General features: G+C 44.5%; 2 protein-coding genes across 3 annotated transcripts in view; both read left to right on the top strand.

The window, feature by feature from the left end:
- LOC135391810 (E3 ubiquitin-protein ligase XIAP-like) overlaps positions 1–14,401 on the top strand; it is a 235,725-nt gene that overhangs the window by 131,552 nt on the left and 89,772 nt on the right. The window lies entirely within an intron of this gene.
- Positions 1–14,401, top strand: part of LOC135391808 (death-associated inhibitor of apoptosis 1-like) — a 44,804-nt gene that overhangs the window by 24,713 nt on the left and 5,690 nt on the right. For both annotated transcript variants that reach the window (XM_064622278.1, XM_064622279.1), the window contains exons 8-15: positions 307–383; positions 1,565–1,671; positions 2,487–2,615; positions 6,738–6,839; positions 6,973–7,074; positions 7,976–8,227; positions 10,960–11,138; positions 12,725–12,968. In XM_064622278.1, coding sequence (XP_064478348.1) covers positions 307–383; positions 1,565–1,671; positions 2,487–2,615; positions 6,738–6,839; positions 6,973–7,074; positions 7,976–8,227; positions 10,960–11,138; positions 12,725–12,968 — 1,192 coding nt within the window. The remainder of the gene's footprint in view (positions 1–306; positions 384–1,564; positions 1,672–2,486; positions 2,616–6,737; positions 6,840–6,972; positions 7,075–7,975; positions 8,228–10,959; positions 11,139–12,724; positions 12,969–14,401) is intronic.

Below are 14,401 nucleotides of genomic sequence, written 5' to 3'. Positions count from 1 at the left end.
ATGACCATTGCCCTCGCAGACGTCGCCAAATATCTACCAGAAGACGTTGATGCAACACTTTCCCTTCCATTCAGAGACTGCGCTTCAGCACACCACGCTGAGATATGAAATTTCTTTAGATATCGACACGTGGAAGGTATTGCATTAATTTTGTTTTTCAAATGAAAAAGGAAACACGGTTCATAGGCCGTCTTGACCTTAGGATTTTAGGGCATCTGAAGACAACGTTGTGGTGCTGACCGCAGTTTCCAGATGAGCATACACGAATCCCAATTTTTAAAAAAATGGAATGCTTTTTGGTTGCAGCACCCAGCAGGGCCGTCGCGTGGATATCCCGGCGCGTGTGTCTCCAACAGAGTCTTAGCTAAGCCAAAATACCCACGGTAAGTGTTGTGATAGATTGCAAACGGATGTATCGTACGTGAGAGTACTACTGTTCTTTAAAGCAAACAGTATATCATTTTGAGGTCTCGACATTTACATGTGTTCAATGAAAGACGAACGACTGTATACCGCAAGCGTATCGCTATATAGTTGTCTCGTAAGGTGTAATATTAGCAATGACTCCGATCATGTCTGTCTCACGATTATTCTAATTTGTGGATCGCATAGCTTTAATGTTTCATGTTGTAGGAGTTGTCATTGTAGGCGTTTGCGAAGCTTGTCGACTGTCTACTTGCATTAGCATTGTAGCAGCAGCTTTCAGTCTCTTTCGAGGATGCATGTATAAATTCTGTACCTGTCATTCCTGAAATGTACAATATTTGTGAAAGCCGGCAGGAGAAGTCGAGAGAACACAAAGCTGACGCAATGAGAGCTGATTGCGCTTGTCGAATAAAGCCTTGTATCGTATCTTGGTACCCGGCATAGCGGTGTCGGGAAGTACCGGCAACACCATGCCGCATGCCTTTCTGTAGGGCACTCCTAAGAACAGTGGCGCGAACGCCATGTTCGTAAAATGACCCAGTCCACGACGGTACTTCATTTTGAGGAGACGGGAGTACCCAGAACGTAAAGCCCAGTTAAAACCCTTCTGGCAGCTGTGTTTCCGAAAAATACTTGCTTCGGGGTGTTCATGCCGAACACATTTCCTATATGACACTTCTCAATTACACGTATTGCTGTTTACAGTATGATTTGTCTGGCATGTGCTTCTGGGTTGTAGTGTCGTATTTCTTTGAACGTGCACGGGAAAAAATCACTCAGAGGTATGTTGTCCGTACCAAAGGTGTGAAAGTATATTCGGTTTCATATTTCAATATGTCTTCCTACATTTTAATTATCTATGTATGCTGTGAGAAGACGAGTGACAGAGGAAGAGTATGAATATTATTTTCGTTTGCATCTTGAATGCTTCTTATGTCCCCTGAGTGAAGCACGTATTTAATGGTATATAATTACGCATATCACAAAATGAAAATAAATAAATAAAAAACTAAAAAAGCGTGATACGGTGACTCCCTACCCAGAACAGATCACGATTGCTGATTATCAATAGTGATCTTTCTACTGACTGTTTAAAGCTACATCAATACCTTCTTTGCAATGCCATCGTTTAACCTAGGTTCCAGAGGTTCGAAGATAGGCGTGCGACATTCAATGGATTCCCTGTTCCCAGAACGGATCTCCTGAACCCTGAAAGACTGGCTGGCGCAGGTCTCTTCTACACAAGTAAGTAACGCAGATGCGCTGCACTATCCTTACTCAGATCTTGGCTCACCGGTAAAACGTAAATACCTTCACGTAAAGAAATCTGGAAGTGCGCGGAATCAAAGGACACTCACGAATGGTTTGCATCGCGAGCTGTCATAATGGCACCAGCTTCGGGTGACATAGTCTACGACACATCATAAACACCAGTATTCTAATTAGTAGTTAGACACTTATAGTGCGAGGAAAAGGCCTGGAAATAAGGCGAACTGGCGGTCGTTTTTCGACGCTCAAATAAAACTCTCCTTCCGCGTTTGCCTTTCGTCTGTATGAGGGGGGGGGGGGGGGGGGGTGAGCGATGTCGCAGCGGTCTGTCCCAAGCAATCTGCCCCCGTAGCGACAGCGTTTTCCCTCACCCGCGTACAGGGGAAAGAAAAAACGAAGCGCTTCCACTTGAGCGTCGAACAATGACCACCAGATCGCCTTATTTCCAGGCCCTATCCTTGCTCTATAACTGCCTCGAGTTTTGTTCTGAAAACGGTAATGTTACCAGTGACCCCAACGGACTCGATGTTCTCATTGGGTCAATCCCCTATCTTTGATAATCAAAAAGTTAATATATCGACATAGAAGCTCGCCTGTGCCCTCTTGAGGAGGGCCTTTTGGCGTAGAGGATATCGCCATTCGTTAAAACTCGGCAAAAGTGATTTTTCTATTTTTTAAAAAATGACTTCTATAGTTAGGGTGGACACCCCGTATCATAGATAGCTACGCTGCATGTAAATATTATGATACTGTCAGAATAACTGGGAATAATAATTTTTGTTTTATTGCAGACAAGAATGATGAAACAGCGTGTTTCTACTGTGGAGGATTCATTTCACATTGGGACATTTTTGATGACCCTTACACAGAGCACGCAAAATGGTTTCCGAGCTGTGACTACATATGCTCGGCGATGCAGGGTGAGTTTATTGACGTGATTAGGCGATCCATGCAATATACCAGTTATAGCCGATTGCATAACATGATCGTCGAGAGCCTTTCGCGAAGAAAGAAAGTGTCCACAAGGGTTTCAAGTCTTTGGACTCATGACATTTTAATGATGCCATATATAACCTCGTCTGGTTTCATTCGGACAAAGCTTCCACCTATTTTCGAAGGCTTGTTCCTGTGTACACTCTTAAAACGGCCACTTATAATAGAGCGAAAAAATGTGTATGCGTATTTACTTCTAAAAGTAACAGGGGGTATGGATGGGAATAAACTAGCGTGATCCAGCATTGACACTGCATTGCAAAATGTCGGGTAATCAAAGATGAAAGTCACTGAAAAGGTTAGCCAGCTGCAGGACTCGAACCCACATCTTCTGGATTGCCGGTCCAGGGCTCTACCGGGTAATATCGGGTTGTGGTTGGCTGTCAAGATCGAAAGTAGAGTGAAATTAATTCTCAAATCTGCTGTTTCTCTGCGCTGTGCATGCGGAAATGTTTGTACACAAAGGTTTATAAAATAGGAAGTGACTACTTCGTCCCGCTGCAGAAAGCTGAAAGTATTCCGTTGACACAGTGCACACCAGAACCGCCATACGCGTTACCGGTTCTCGAGTAACAGTTTCTTCACGGGTTACATCGAGCACGTTGTGATCGCATAACTCGATGAATGCGGGTGATCTGGACGCTGCCTCTAACCTCAGGCCACCAGAGAGTTTCGTCTAAGCTCGCTACCCATTATGCAACCTCAACTGCAGGAGTTACGGCCGTTTTCAGAGGTAACGTGAGAAATGATCGTTTTAAGAGTGTACCTTATACTTGTGGAGGTAAAAACGCATATATATTTTTTTACCTCTATTAGTACTGAGCATTGGAAGGTTGTACGTTCTGCACCCTATTACTCAAGTTATGTGCTACCTTAAAACATGAGCACCCTATACCGCAGACGTCGTACGCAACGCCCCTCAAGTCTCTCTGTAATGAACTCCATGTTTAACGTCGATCTAAGAGATGCACGGGTATATCCTAGGACGGCAACTCTAAATATGAGACATTTATGTTTCTACGAAGGAAGACTCATTCTGACGCCTATTTTCTTTTCCTTCAGGGTCCGCGAGGCACCATAGCAGAGGCGAGCAGCGTAAAACGGGAAATACGGCAAAAGATACAAAAAAAAAAAAGAAATGTTATACAAAACGGCTGCACAGGAAGACACAGTTGAGAGAGGCACAATCCTGTTTTTTACGCATCCCATATGCGAAACTTATTTATTTAGTCCCCGGGATCTTTATCTTTGGCAAATATATATTAGCTATATAGTACTAGTATAGGCTATATAGTACTTTTCGGATGCAACAGGGCTCTCCATCCTGCTTTGATTACCGGAATCATTATCTCCATCATGATCTCTCATTACCTACAAATGGCACTGGGGCAGCGCCCAGCCTGCTGGCCAGCATCAGCCCCATCTCATCATCGTATCTTTAAGTGTGTGTGTGTGGCAGTTGCAGTGCTGGCAGTGGTTCTTCTGGGAAATATGGTATCACGATACCGATATTTCTTACTTGAGTAAAAGTATGGAAGTACCAAAATCTAAACTTCTTTTTTAAAGTAACGGAGTAACGCGTACCTTGATCGATACTTTTGAATGAAAATACTAATATGATGCAACGAAATGAAATCTCGCTTACGTGAAAACAAAAACAACAATAGATGATGACGATGTGATGGGGTCGCTTACGTGAACACCTCATTTGTATGATAGCAAATTGGGAAAACAGTTTTGCACTAAAAGGACAGCATATTCATTATGTAGCCCGGACACTTTGACTTTTATCGATAGCTGCTTCTCAATGTCTTCTTCTGCTATCCTAGCAGGCCGTGGTCTCTCCGGCAGCTGACAGAGGCCAATATGCGTGGCCAATATGCCTCTTCTGTGTTTCGACGATGCGACACACGGGACAAGACCTTCACGAAATTAACCCCTTAACAGAAGTCGGGGTAAAAGTATCGGTAACGATACGGAGATCGCGTGCCCAACAATTTGTAACAGAAATGCTTTTCCGATGCCGATTTAAAAAAAAATGTTTTGCGTTCCGCACTGCAATGCCGAAAAAAGTATCGATTACTCTAGCTAACGCCTTACAGTAATTGATACGTTACTTACAACACTCCTAGCTGGTTATGGTGAAACTACCTAAAGCCATTTGATTTTGAACATAATTGCATATTCTTTGCACAAATGCCTATAACACACTTCCTATCTCTCGAATTCAACCAACTCAGGGAAAAGAGGGGCTGTCGCCATGAATCGAATCTGGGTCTTCTGATCTCCGGTTAGATATGCTAACCGCTACACCACACCGCTTCCCAGCTAGACCGCCTCACTCAGAGGGGCAACGGACAACCAACCAGACTATTCCCATTATCTCCTTATAGCTTTGTCACCCACTCTCTCATTCATGGACGATGCATAGCGATTCTTGTTGTTACGCTGTCTCATCGCTCTCACTCTTTCTCCTTTTCTCCTCGCGCGCACACAATAAACGAAGCTGCAAAGAATGAAACTGAATGAGGAATGTGGTAGAGGTAAACATTGCTTTCAGCACCGTGTGTCGAAGATTTCCGGCGCACGTCAAAAGAACTCCAGGTGGTCCAAATTATCCGCACTCCTACCCTGCGGCACGTGCAACATGTCGCCACACTGGACAGACATACGTTACGTATAACATCACGGTACCATTATTTTTATTGAATGAGGAATAAAATGAAAATGAAAGAAGAGTCATGAAACTTCAGTTATTACATGTATAGCTTGCATTCGCAAATTTACTTTTCTACTCTCTGCATCACGCAGCGGCAAAGCGTGACTCCACGTACGGTCGCACCAATGGACATTAAATTACTTGAAAGAAAGAACTGATGTTATGAGGCTGGAACAACATAGAAGGGACAAATACATACAAAGCTTCAATTTGCCTAAGAAATTAACGCTGAAAGTCACTGAAAAGGTTAGCCAGCTCTAGGACTCAAACCCACATCTTCTGGATTACCGGTCCAGGGCTCTACCAATTGAGCTGAGCTAACACGCCTTCTCAGCGACTTCCAAGGGTGCGTCTTCTGAAGGGACAAACCAGCCACTCTCTCTCACTCATCCTCCTTTCACTCTTACATTTTTGCTCACTCATACACACAATCATACGACGGGATCGACACAGGCGGCAATTGTTGAACATGAAAGAATTGATGTTCCGAGGCTGCAACTGGAACTGGCAATCCAGAAGATGTGGGTTCGAATCCTACAGCTGCCTAACCTTTTCAGTGACTTTCATCTTTCATAATTAAATTACTAGTAAGAGGGGTTGGTACACGACACCCCAGATTATCTCAGATAAACGTTAAAGACGGTTCCTTGCACCGATGTGAGCCTACATTTCAAAGTTTAGAACGAAGACGGTAATAGAAGCGCAGAAAATCCGGACTGCGAATACGGAAACTCATCCGGCTCTGACATCACAGCGCGCGTCGCCGCAAGCCAGGAAGCGCGAATGAGGTCACGCGCTTACGGCTACCAATGAGAGCTCTGATGTCTGTGATGTCGCTGCTTACTCGGGCGTGGGTTCAATGGTTTGTATCTTGCTAAGTAGACACGTAGACAATGAGACACGTTGACACGTAGAATCTTTTGTTTTTCCCTGTACACAGCAGAGTATACAATGCGTGCATGATGTCATGAACATATTTCACACTGTCACAAACCCTTTTAACACTAATTAAACTATAGTGCTTCATATCTAAATAAGCTTTAAAGGGATGCAAACTTCCTCTAAGTACGTCGTTTCCGCGCTACTTGAGGGTGTCCACCTTTCCCAATCACAAGCGTCTTTAGATCTTTGGACGAAGTTCACCTGTTTCGATGCATAAGCTACATGGGTGACCCCTTTACCAGGTACCACGTTATGGTGAAAGCAACTACGGAATATAACTAAGACACTTCTATAGTGCCGTATTTTCCACGCGTCAGTTTCTTTGTTTATTTTTACAGTGTGCCAGTGAAAAGGCACTTCGTTAATGAACGTTCATTTCTGATTCAAGGACACATTGTTGACTCTGAATTCTACAGCATGCCACCTAGCGCTCAACCGGAGGCTGTCAATGAAGTCGTCCATGGACCTCCTGTGGCAACCGACGCACACGGTACCATTTTCCGATCACTCGTCAAGAAAGACCACAAACTGCACTCACAATAATACACCTAGTCAGCTTGTTCATTTCTACAGCGTGCCCGTGAAAAGGTACTTTGCTAATGATCGTTCACTTCTGGTTCAAGGACACATTGCTGACTCTGGGTTCTTCAGCATGCCCCCTAGCGCTCAACCGGAGGCTGCCAATGAAGTCGTCCATGGACCTCCTGTGGCAATCAACGCACACGGTACCATTTTCCGATCACGCGCCAAGAAATACCACAAACTACACTCACAATAATAGACCTAGTCCTTAAGTGAACTGCTTGAAGTCATTGGGAGGCATTACCCATATGTTCAAGTTACAAGTATGGGCACACCAGTTGCTCCTACGTGGGCAAATATCTTCATGTAGCCCCTCGAAAATGAGGTCCTTAACATCCCCTCACACTAAAACCCATGACGCACAGCTCTCGACATACTTGTCTGGAATCCAGAGCTTGCGATTTTACGGCATGCTACCCAGCATGTGTTTATTAATCGAACAAAAAATATATCATGCAGCGCCTTGAACAGCATGCTATTACACTATGAAGGATATCGTTGAAACTCTATGTAACGACAGAATTTCTGTACAATTCTGGTTGCAACGCGCTTCTACACACACGGGTAGAAAGTTCTACTTTTTTTTCTTTCGTTCTACTTTTTTTTCGGGGAACACACAAATGGACGAGGCAACAAAACGACACGACACTGCACTGCACGACACGACACATCAGTGCAGTGTCGTGTCGTTATGTTCTCTCGTCCTTTTGTGTGTTCCTCGGCACTGGAGGGTTTTAATCCATTTACAAAAGCATGCATCACATACCTGCCCACATTTTAACCCTATTTACGTAACTGATTTACTATTTTTACAATGTGACTGTAACTGTAACTTACTTTTCCCGAGTAACTTTGCTACGTATGACTTTTTCGTCATGTGTGACTAAAATACTGGGCAAAGCGAAATTAGAAACGTTTTTATTATATCATTTATTATATTAATTACTATTTATTATTTAAAAATTAGAAATTAGAAACGGCAAAGTTTTGCTCGCTTGTTGCAGCGCTTTCACGCTTCCGTGCATTCTCATACCAGGTGCTTAGTTTCAGAAACTGCCGTAGCCGATGACGTGTCACGGGTTACACGTAGGCCTACGTCAGACGTCTTGGGGCTGAACAGCTCCGACCAGGAGGAGGAATTTACTATGCGGAACAGCAGCTACACTGTTCATCCTTCGAAACCAGCTCACCCCCAGTTTGTCTCGTTAACCAGAAGGGAGATGTCTTTTGAGTCTTATCCAAGACATGCCAAGGGAAACAAGGAGAAGATGGCCAAGGCAGGGTTCTTCTACACTGGTAACACATCCACCTTCTTTATATCTAGTGATACCGCGTCGTTCTTCTTCTCTTATGTCGTGCTATTTTTCTCAAGGCTACAACTTCAGACTCGCTGAAGAGATGTAATCAAAGCCTCTGCAAGCGTTTCTAGTGCATTTCTAGGCGCTGGTACCTTCACCATGCGGGGCGAGTACGAGATGCACCCAACATTATTTAGAACAACTGGTATAGCCCATTAACTCAAAACCACAGGCCAAAAGAGAGAATTGGGGCGCGACTCACCTGCCACCGGCAGGAGGGAGAAAGAAGATGTGAAGTAAATGGAAGTAGGTGAAGGTAGATGCCGCAAGTGACGTCAGGTCACTTGTCGGGGGGACAGTGAGCCGCTCTCTGCCTTTGTCGCGCGCAAACTGTGTCCGCGTGATATGGGATAGGAGCAGACTTGTACGTAACGTTTAACAGGTAATTGCGTTACTAGTAATCAATTATTTTTGAATAATTTGTAACGTAATCGATTACTTACATATGGCCAAGTAATTCTCTGAGCAATTCAATTACAATTTTCAGTCATGAATTACCAGGTAATCGATTACTTTAAGAGTCAAGAACCCACATGGTTGGGGACGACAAACCCAACTGCGTTCTGCAAATTCCAAGATCGCCGTCTTATATCTAGGATTTTTTCTGTAACAGTTTCTTACCCGAAGTCAACTGTTACAGTTTTCCGCACCTGTAGTGTATTTTTGAGTGCACTGTCCTCTATCCATTCACGTGGAACACTTTTTCGTAATCCGGCCTGCATACAGTAGGTTGGACTGTAGGTTGTACAGGTCCCGACAAAAGTTTATGGAACACTGGAGCGGTGTATATAGTCATCTGAGCGACACGGTTGCTGCAAACAGGAGCAGATAGACTTACAAACAGTTGACCGGGTACTCAACGCACCTCTCAGTAAGTGTGTCCACTCCTGTTCTCCGCTAGGGTGTCGCTGAGATCAAGAAATACGTAGCACTGGTGTTCCGTAAACTTTTGTCGGGATCTGTACCATGAACCTGATGAGTCACTTGTGGGAGTCCCAGTCGGAACTCTTTTGTCTTCTCTCACTATTCGAAATACACAGAGAACATAGAACTCTCAATCCAGATAACCTATTGCGGCTCTTGTACATTCATGAGCTCCTGTCAGTCTTGTGCGGAACTCCCTTGATGTCACAACGATGTCGACGTTTTGCAATGACTTGTCGCCGTGGCCTAACTATCGGGTATGTTCAGAGCGGCGGAGAGAAACGTCAGACAAAAATCTTGTTCTACTGTGCATCCCTAAAGCAAAGTTTCTGTCAGTTTTGAGCTCTAACTCATGCAATTTCTCGGTGCCTTGTAGCATGCAGTGCTCGAGGGTATGCACGACGGCATTCAGGCACTTCTGTTTGTACTTGTTCCTTCATATATCGAAAGTAATTGGCAAAGTAACGCGTTACTTTTCTAGACTTTACGTCATTACTTTTTCCGGCGAGTAATTTGTAACGTTAAAAAAATACTTTTTTAGTAACGTGTACAAGTCTGGATAGGGCACACATATCACGTCTGTTACATCAAAGTCTTCCTTGAGAACCTTTCTCCACCTGTAACTCTAAATTTACGAATTCTCTACATGGTCCCTTTAATATAAAGTGTCTGCGCCCCGTGTACACGATGCAGAAAGGAATGGACTATACTGATCGGAATGGTTGGGCGATAATCTATACTCCACGAGCTTTAGAGCTCCCAGTAAGCCAGTTGGCTTCTACTTGGCTTATATCTGGTGACTGGGAGCGCTGAAATATATGCGTTCGTCAGGTATGGAAGGGCAGGAGCACGAAACACGCAGCTTCACAGGGAAATGACCCTCTGTATCGATTGCTGACTAGTGAGTAAGCATGCTGGTGCTGGGAGACGCCAGTTTGCGCCTCCCATATTTACCGTATCAGGAACGCTTCTATGGGGAAAAAGATTTGCCTCTCCGTTAAAGGGGCACAAAGCAGGTCGACGAACATTCTCCAATTAGCATGCCCAATGAAAGAACATAGCTCAGTATATCCAAATATGAAATTCTTTTGCTTCTAGCGAGCGACTTTAACACGAAACAATGCCATTCAAAGAGCATAATCCGCGCGAGCCTCTCCTTCTCCTTGGAACCGGGTCACGTCACTATATTCCAACGTATAGCAACACCGAATTCTAGGCGCTGGAGGTGGGGAAGATTTCGCTCTCCTAGCCAATGACGGACCCCACGGAGACTAGCTGCAGCTCGCGAGGGCACCGGCTGCGGGAACATCGCGGTGACCTCGCGGAGCATTACAGCACAAAAAACATAGTGCGCATGTGAAATAGAATATTGAGTGTTTTTGGTACAGTTTGAACTGGTTAACTTGGATTGGACAAGTGGCAATATGTTTAGAGTTGACCTCGCTTCTCGATATTACAACAAAATTAAGGTATAAGCGTCCCGCATTCTAAATGGCTGATGATGCGCCGACGTCAAAGTGACGTGTCGCTATTGTCGCCAGGTCACCGCAGGGCGGGACATGAGGGCGAAAGAGTGCAGTCAATATTTCGTCGGTTTGGAGCCATTGTTTACTTTTTTGCGACAACACTTTTTTTAAAACGTTCACCGTCGGCAACGCATCACAATGTATTTAAAAAAAGTGCGCCTCGTATACCTGTTTATTACCCCTTTAATGTCTCGTCCATGCTGTTCCTCTAATTCGATAGGTATTGGGGACCGCACTACCTGCTTTCAGTGTGGCAACTCCCTTTGGAACTGGGATGAAAAGGATGAGCCGCTACTTGAACATGCAAGATGGTACCCAGACTGTGCTTACGTAATCCTTATGGTAGGCACTGCAACCATCAACGATATTAGAGAGGCACACAAGAATACCCTGGCAGAGGTAGGATATGTTGATACGAGAATAACAACGCTAAAATTCCAATGCTTCACGCCGTCGAGGTCTGTGTGTCGCGCAAACTTGCCAAAGTTATCGCTATACAGGGTGTTCCAGAAAACGTGCCATTGAATTATAATACAAAAACTACGCCACCTAGAATCATGCGGTCAACGGCATTTGTTCTTACTAGGTTTTTTCCGACTACGGATGGGAATGTCATGTATCGTAAGTTTAATTATGTAAATATTTGCGAACTGAACTCGGAAATCTGTCAAGTAAAGGTCACCTTTTTACCCCACCAATTTGGAGAGTGCGCCAAATTCACTCAAGTTCATGATAATTGACAGTGATATCCGCGAGCTATCCTATCGAAAAAAATAGCCGAACATCATGCTCTCGGGGGCTAGCGCGCGATAAATTTTCCAGCGCAATCCTTGTCAGTCCTTGTAGTAAGAACAAATGCCGTTGACAGCATGATTCTAGGTGGTGTAGTTTTTGTTGTTGTTATAATTCAATGACACATTTTCTGGGACACCCTGTATTATTAAATGGGTACATTATTAAATGTGGATTTTGCACATCCGGCAGGTAATTAAGTAAGTCTTGTTCACATGAACGCAGGTGCTATTGGCATCGAAATGTCGTGAGGTCAGCGGCGCTTGTGTAGCTACCTCTTGTTGGCTGTTAAAATCTGCTACCTGTTCATTATTATATACACCCTATAATTAGGACACCTTTGGTTCCCTGTTCAGCTGTCCCACCTTTGGAGGTGTCACACTTACAGAAGATGCCTGAATGAAAATCCCTTAAATGAAAAAAAAAAAAAAAGATTAGAAAGACACCAGATTTGACAGCCTAAAAATATTTTCTTTGTATTCTTTTTACACAGAAAAGAAACTTGCAATTGTTGGTTGTGTGGAATTTTATCTGACATAGTTCAGGTGGGCAGTGTTTATCTTTAATCTGAGGCATTCGTTCCGTCACAGGAATGTCCCTTGCGCGGCAGTCACGAAAGAAATCCAACACCTTCTCGTTCACACTCTCGTAGGAGGCCTTTCGAGCCAGCCGTTTCCTTTTGCTGTTGGTACTGTGCAGCCAACCCCTTAGGATTTCATCCTTGGCCGCGCTTATCCTTGAAATTGTCGATTTCGAGACACCTCAGCAAGGAATCTGCAGGATGCTCCAGCTAGAAGGCGGTCGACAAGTTCCTTCCCCTTGTCCAAACACAGATCCCGGAGCTTCCCTTCTGGCATCTTCACTAGCTAGCTGTCACGTCACAGAAGAAATGGCCACTGCAGCCACCAAAGCAGATTGACCAAGCTTGGGCACACAAAAGGCACATTCCAGAACAGTGTCCCACATAGGGAAAAAACGGCTCTCCCACTTCCGAGATAGGGAGGTGTTCCACTTAGGGAAGATAGCTCCCATGTATTTCTTATGTTCGTGTTCCCTCTCATGCTGTCCCACTTAGGGGAGTGTCCCAGGTACGGAGGTGTCCCAGATGAGAGGTTTCACTGTATAATATGCAGTCTCATTATACCCGGGTACATTCTGTAGTTAAGGAACATTAACCGCACCTGCTCTCGCAGCGACGAACTGCAGAAATCAGCCAGTCAGATGAGCCCACCAATTACATCCTGCAACACCTGATGTCGGCACCAATCGTCTACCGCCTGACCGCGCAAGGCATTGATCGTCTCATCGTGGAACTGGCTATTCTCAAGAGGCTTAATGGCACGGGGTTGATTGACGTGCTGGACGAAGAGGACCTCCGCAGGGCATTGACGGAAGTTGTCTCGTTGCCGGAGAACGTGAGAACGAAGGAAATTTCGAGTGAGTACATATAGGTAAATCCTGGGATATTGATCATGTTACTACAAAAAGGTCTATGGGTATTGATAGTAACGAAAATCTCCAACCAAGGTACAGGAAGAGCGTGGGGCGCGGACAATTGCTCACCAAAAACTGCTGAGGCCGCACAATTGCTCACCGCCTCTTTCACCACACTTATATTGTGATTTTATTTCGCGTTTATGGCGCTTGACTTTTTTATGTTAGCTGAACTTCTCTTTTAGCTGTGTAAGTTGCTTCAAAGAGACCTAGGAATTCACCAGTGAAGAGGGTGAGGCGAGAGGTCGTCCACTTGAAGGCACACCTGAAGCCTCTTTGTCAGGACCTGCGTCCATGGCGCGTTCCTAGAGGATTATTTCCCAAGGGGGGGGGGGACAAAAAGTGCTACCAGGGGTGCAAAGCGAGCAACCACGTAACCTCCTTCCCTGGAAACGGACGCTGCGGACTGTGCGGGTGTTCACAGGTTCACATTGTGATGACTCGGAGAAAAAAATCATGACCTTGGAATAAAGAGTGCGCAATTTTCACAAGTGACCTTGTCCCCCTCTCGGTACGCTCATCTGCGTCACCAGGATCTTCCAAGACACGAGACGGAGAAGATTTAAAATCACATCATTATTTAACCACTAAAATTCACGAATTTTCTATATCTGTCCAAGTCGGTTTAGCGAACGAAAGGCACATCTTAGCGCCCGTTAGGCTTAGTATGGCGGAGACGACTGAACACCACGGTGGTTACTTTATTATTAGGTTGGTCCAAGTTCAGTGTTTGCACCGCTATGTCCAGGTTAGTCTAAGTTCGCTGTTGGCAGTTTCCCGCGCGCCACTGTGCATTGTATAGTCAGATAACATTTATTTACAGTAGTTTGTTTTGAAATGGCGATTTCGATCACTTTATTTCGAGGTACACCCAAGTTCAGCTAACAAATAAAAAGGCAAGTATATGGGGTGTATGAGCACCATAAACGATAAATAAAATCACATCACATAAAAACGAGAAATAAAATTACATACAGGGTGTCCCAGAAAACGTGTCATTGAATTATAATAAAAAAACTACACCACCTAGAGTCATGCGGTCAACGGCATTTGTTCTTACTGGTTTTTTCCCACCTCCTCATGTGAATGTCGTGTAACGTAAGTTTAATTATGTAAATTTTTGCGAGCTTAAGTCGGAAATTTGCCTAGTAAAGGTCACTTTTTTACCCCACCAATGTGAAGAGCGTGTCTAATTTAGTCAAATTAATGATAATTGACAGGGATATTCAGAAGCTATCCCATCGGAAAAAATAGCCGAACATCATGCTCTACGGAGGTCGCACAGAATAGCGCACGATGAATTTTTCAGCGCAATCTTTGTCAGTCGGACGAAAGGAGGTTGGAAACCCAGCCCTCCCCGACATCGCAGAAAGAGA

This window comes from Ornithodoros turicata, chromosome 4 (genome assembly GCF_037126465.1).
Source record: "Ornithodoros turicata isolate Travis chromosome 4, ASM3712646v1, whole genome shotgun sequence".
Lineage (NCBI taxonomy): Eukaryota > Metazoa > Arthropoda > Arachnida > Ixodida > Argasidae > Ornithodoros > Ornithodoros turicata.
This window is presented reverse-complemented; position numbering and strand designations above follow the sequence as displayed.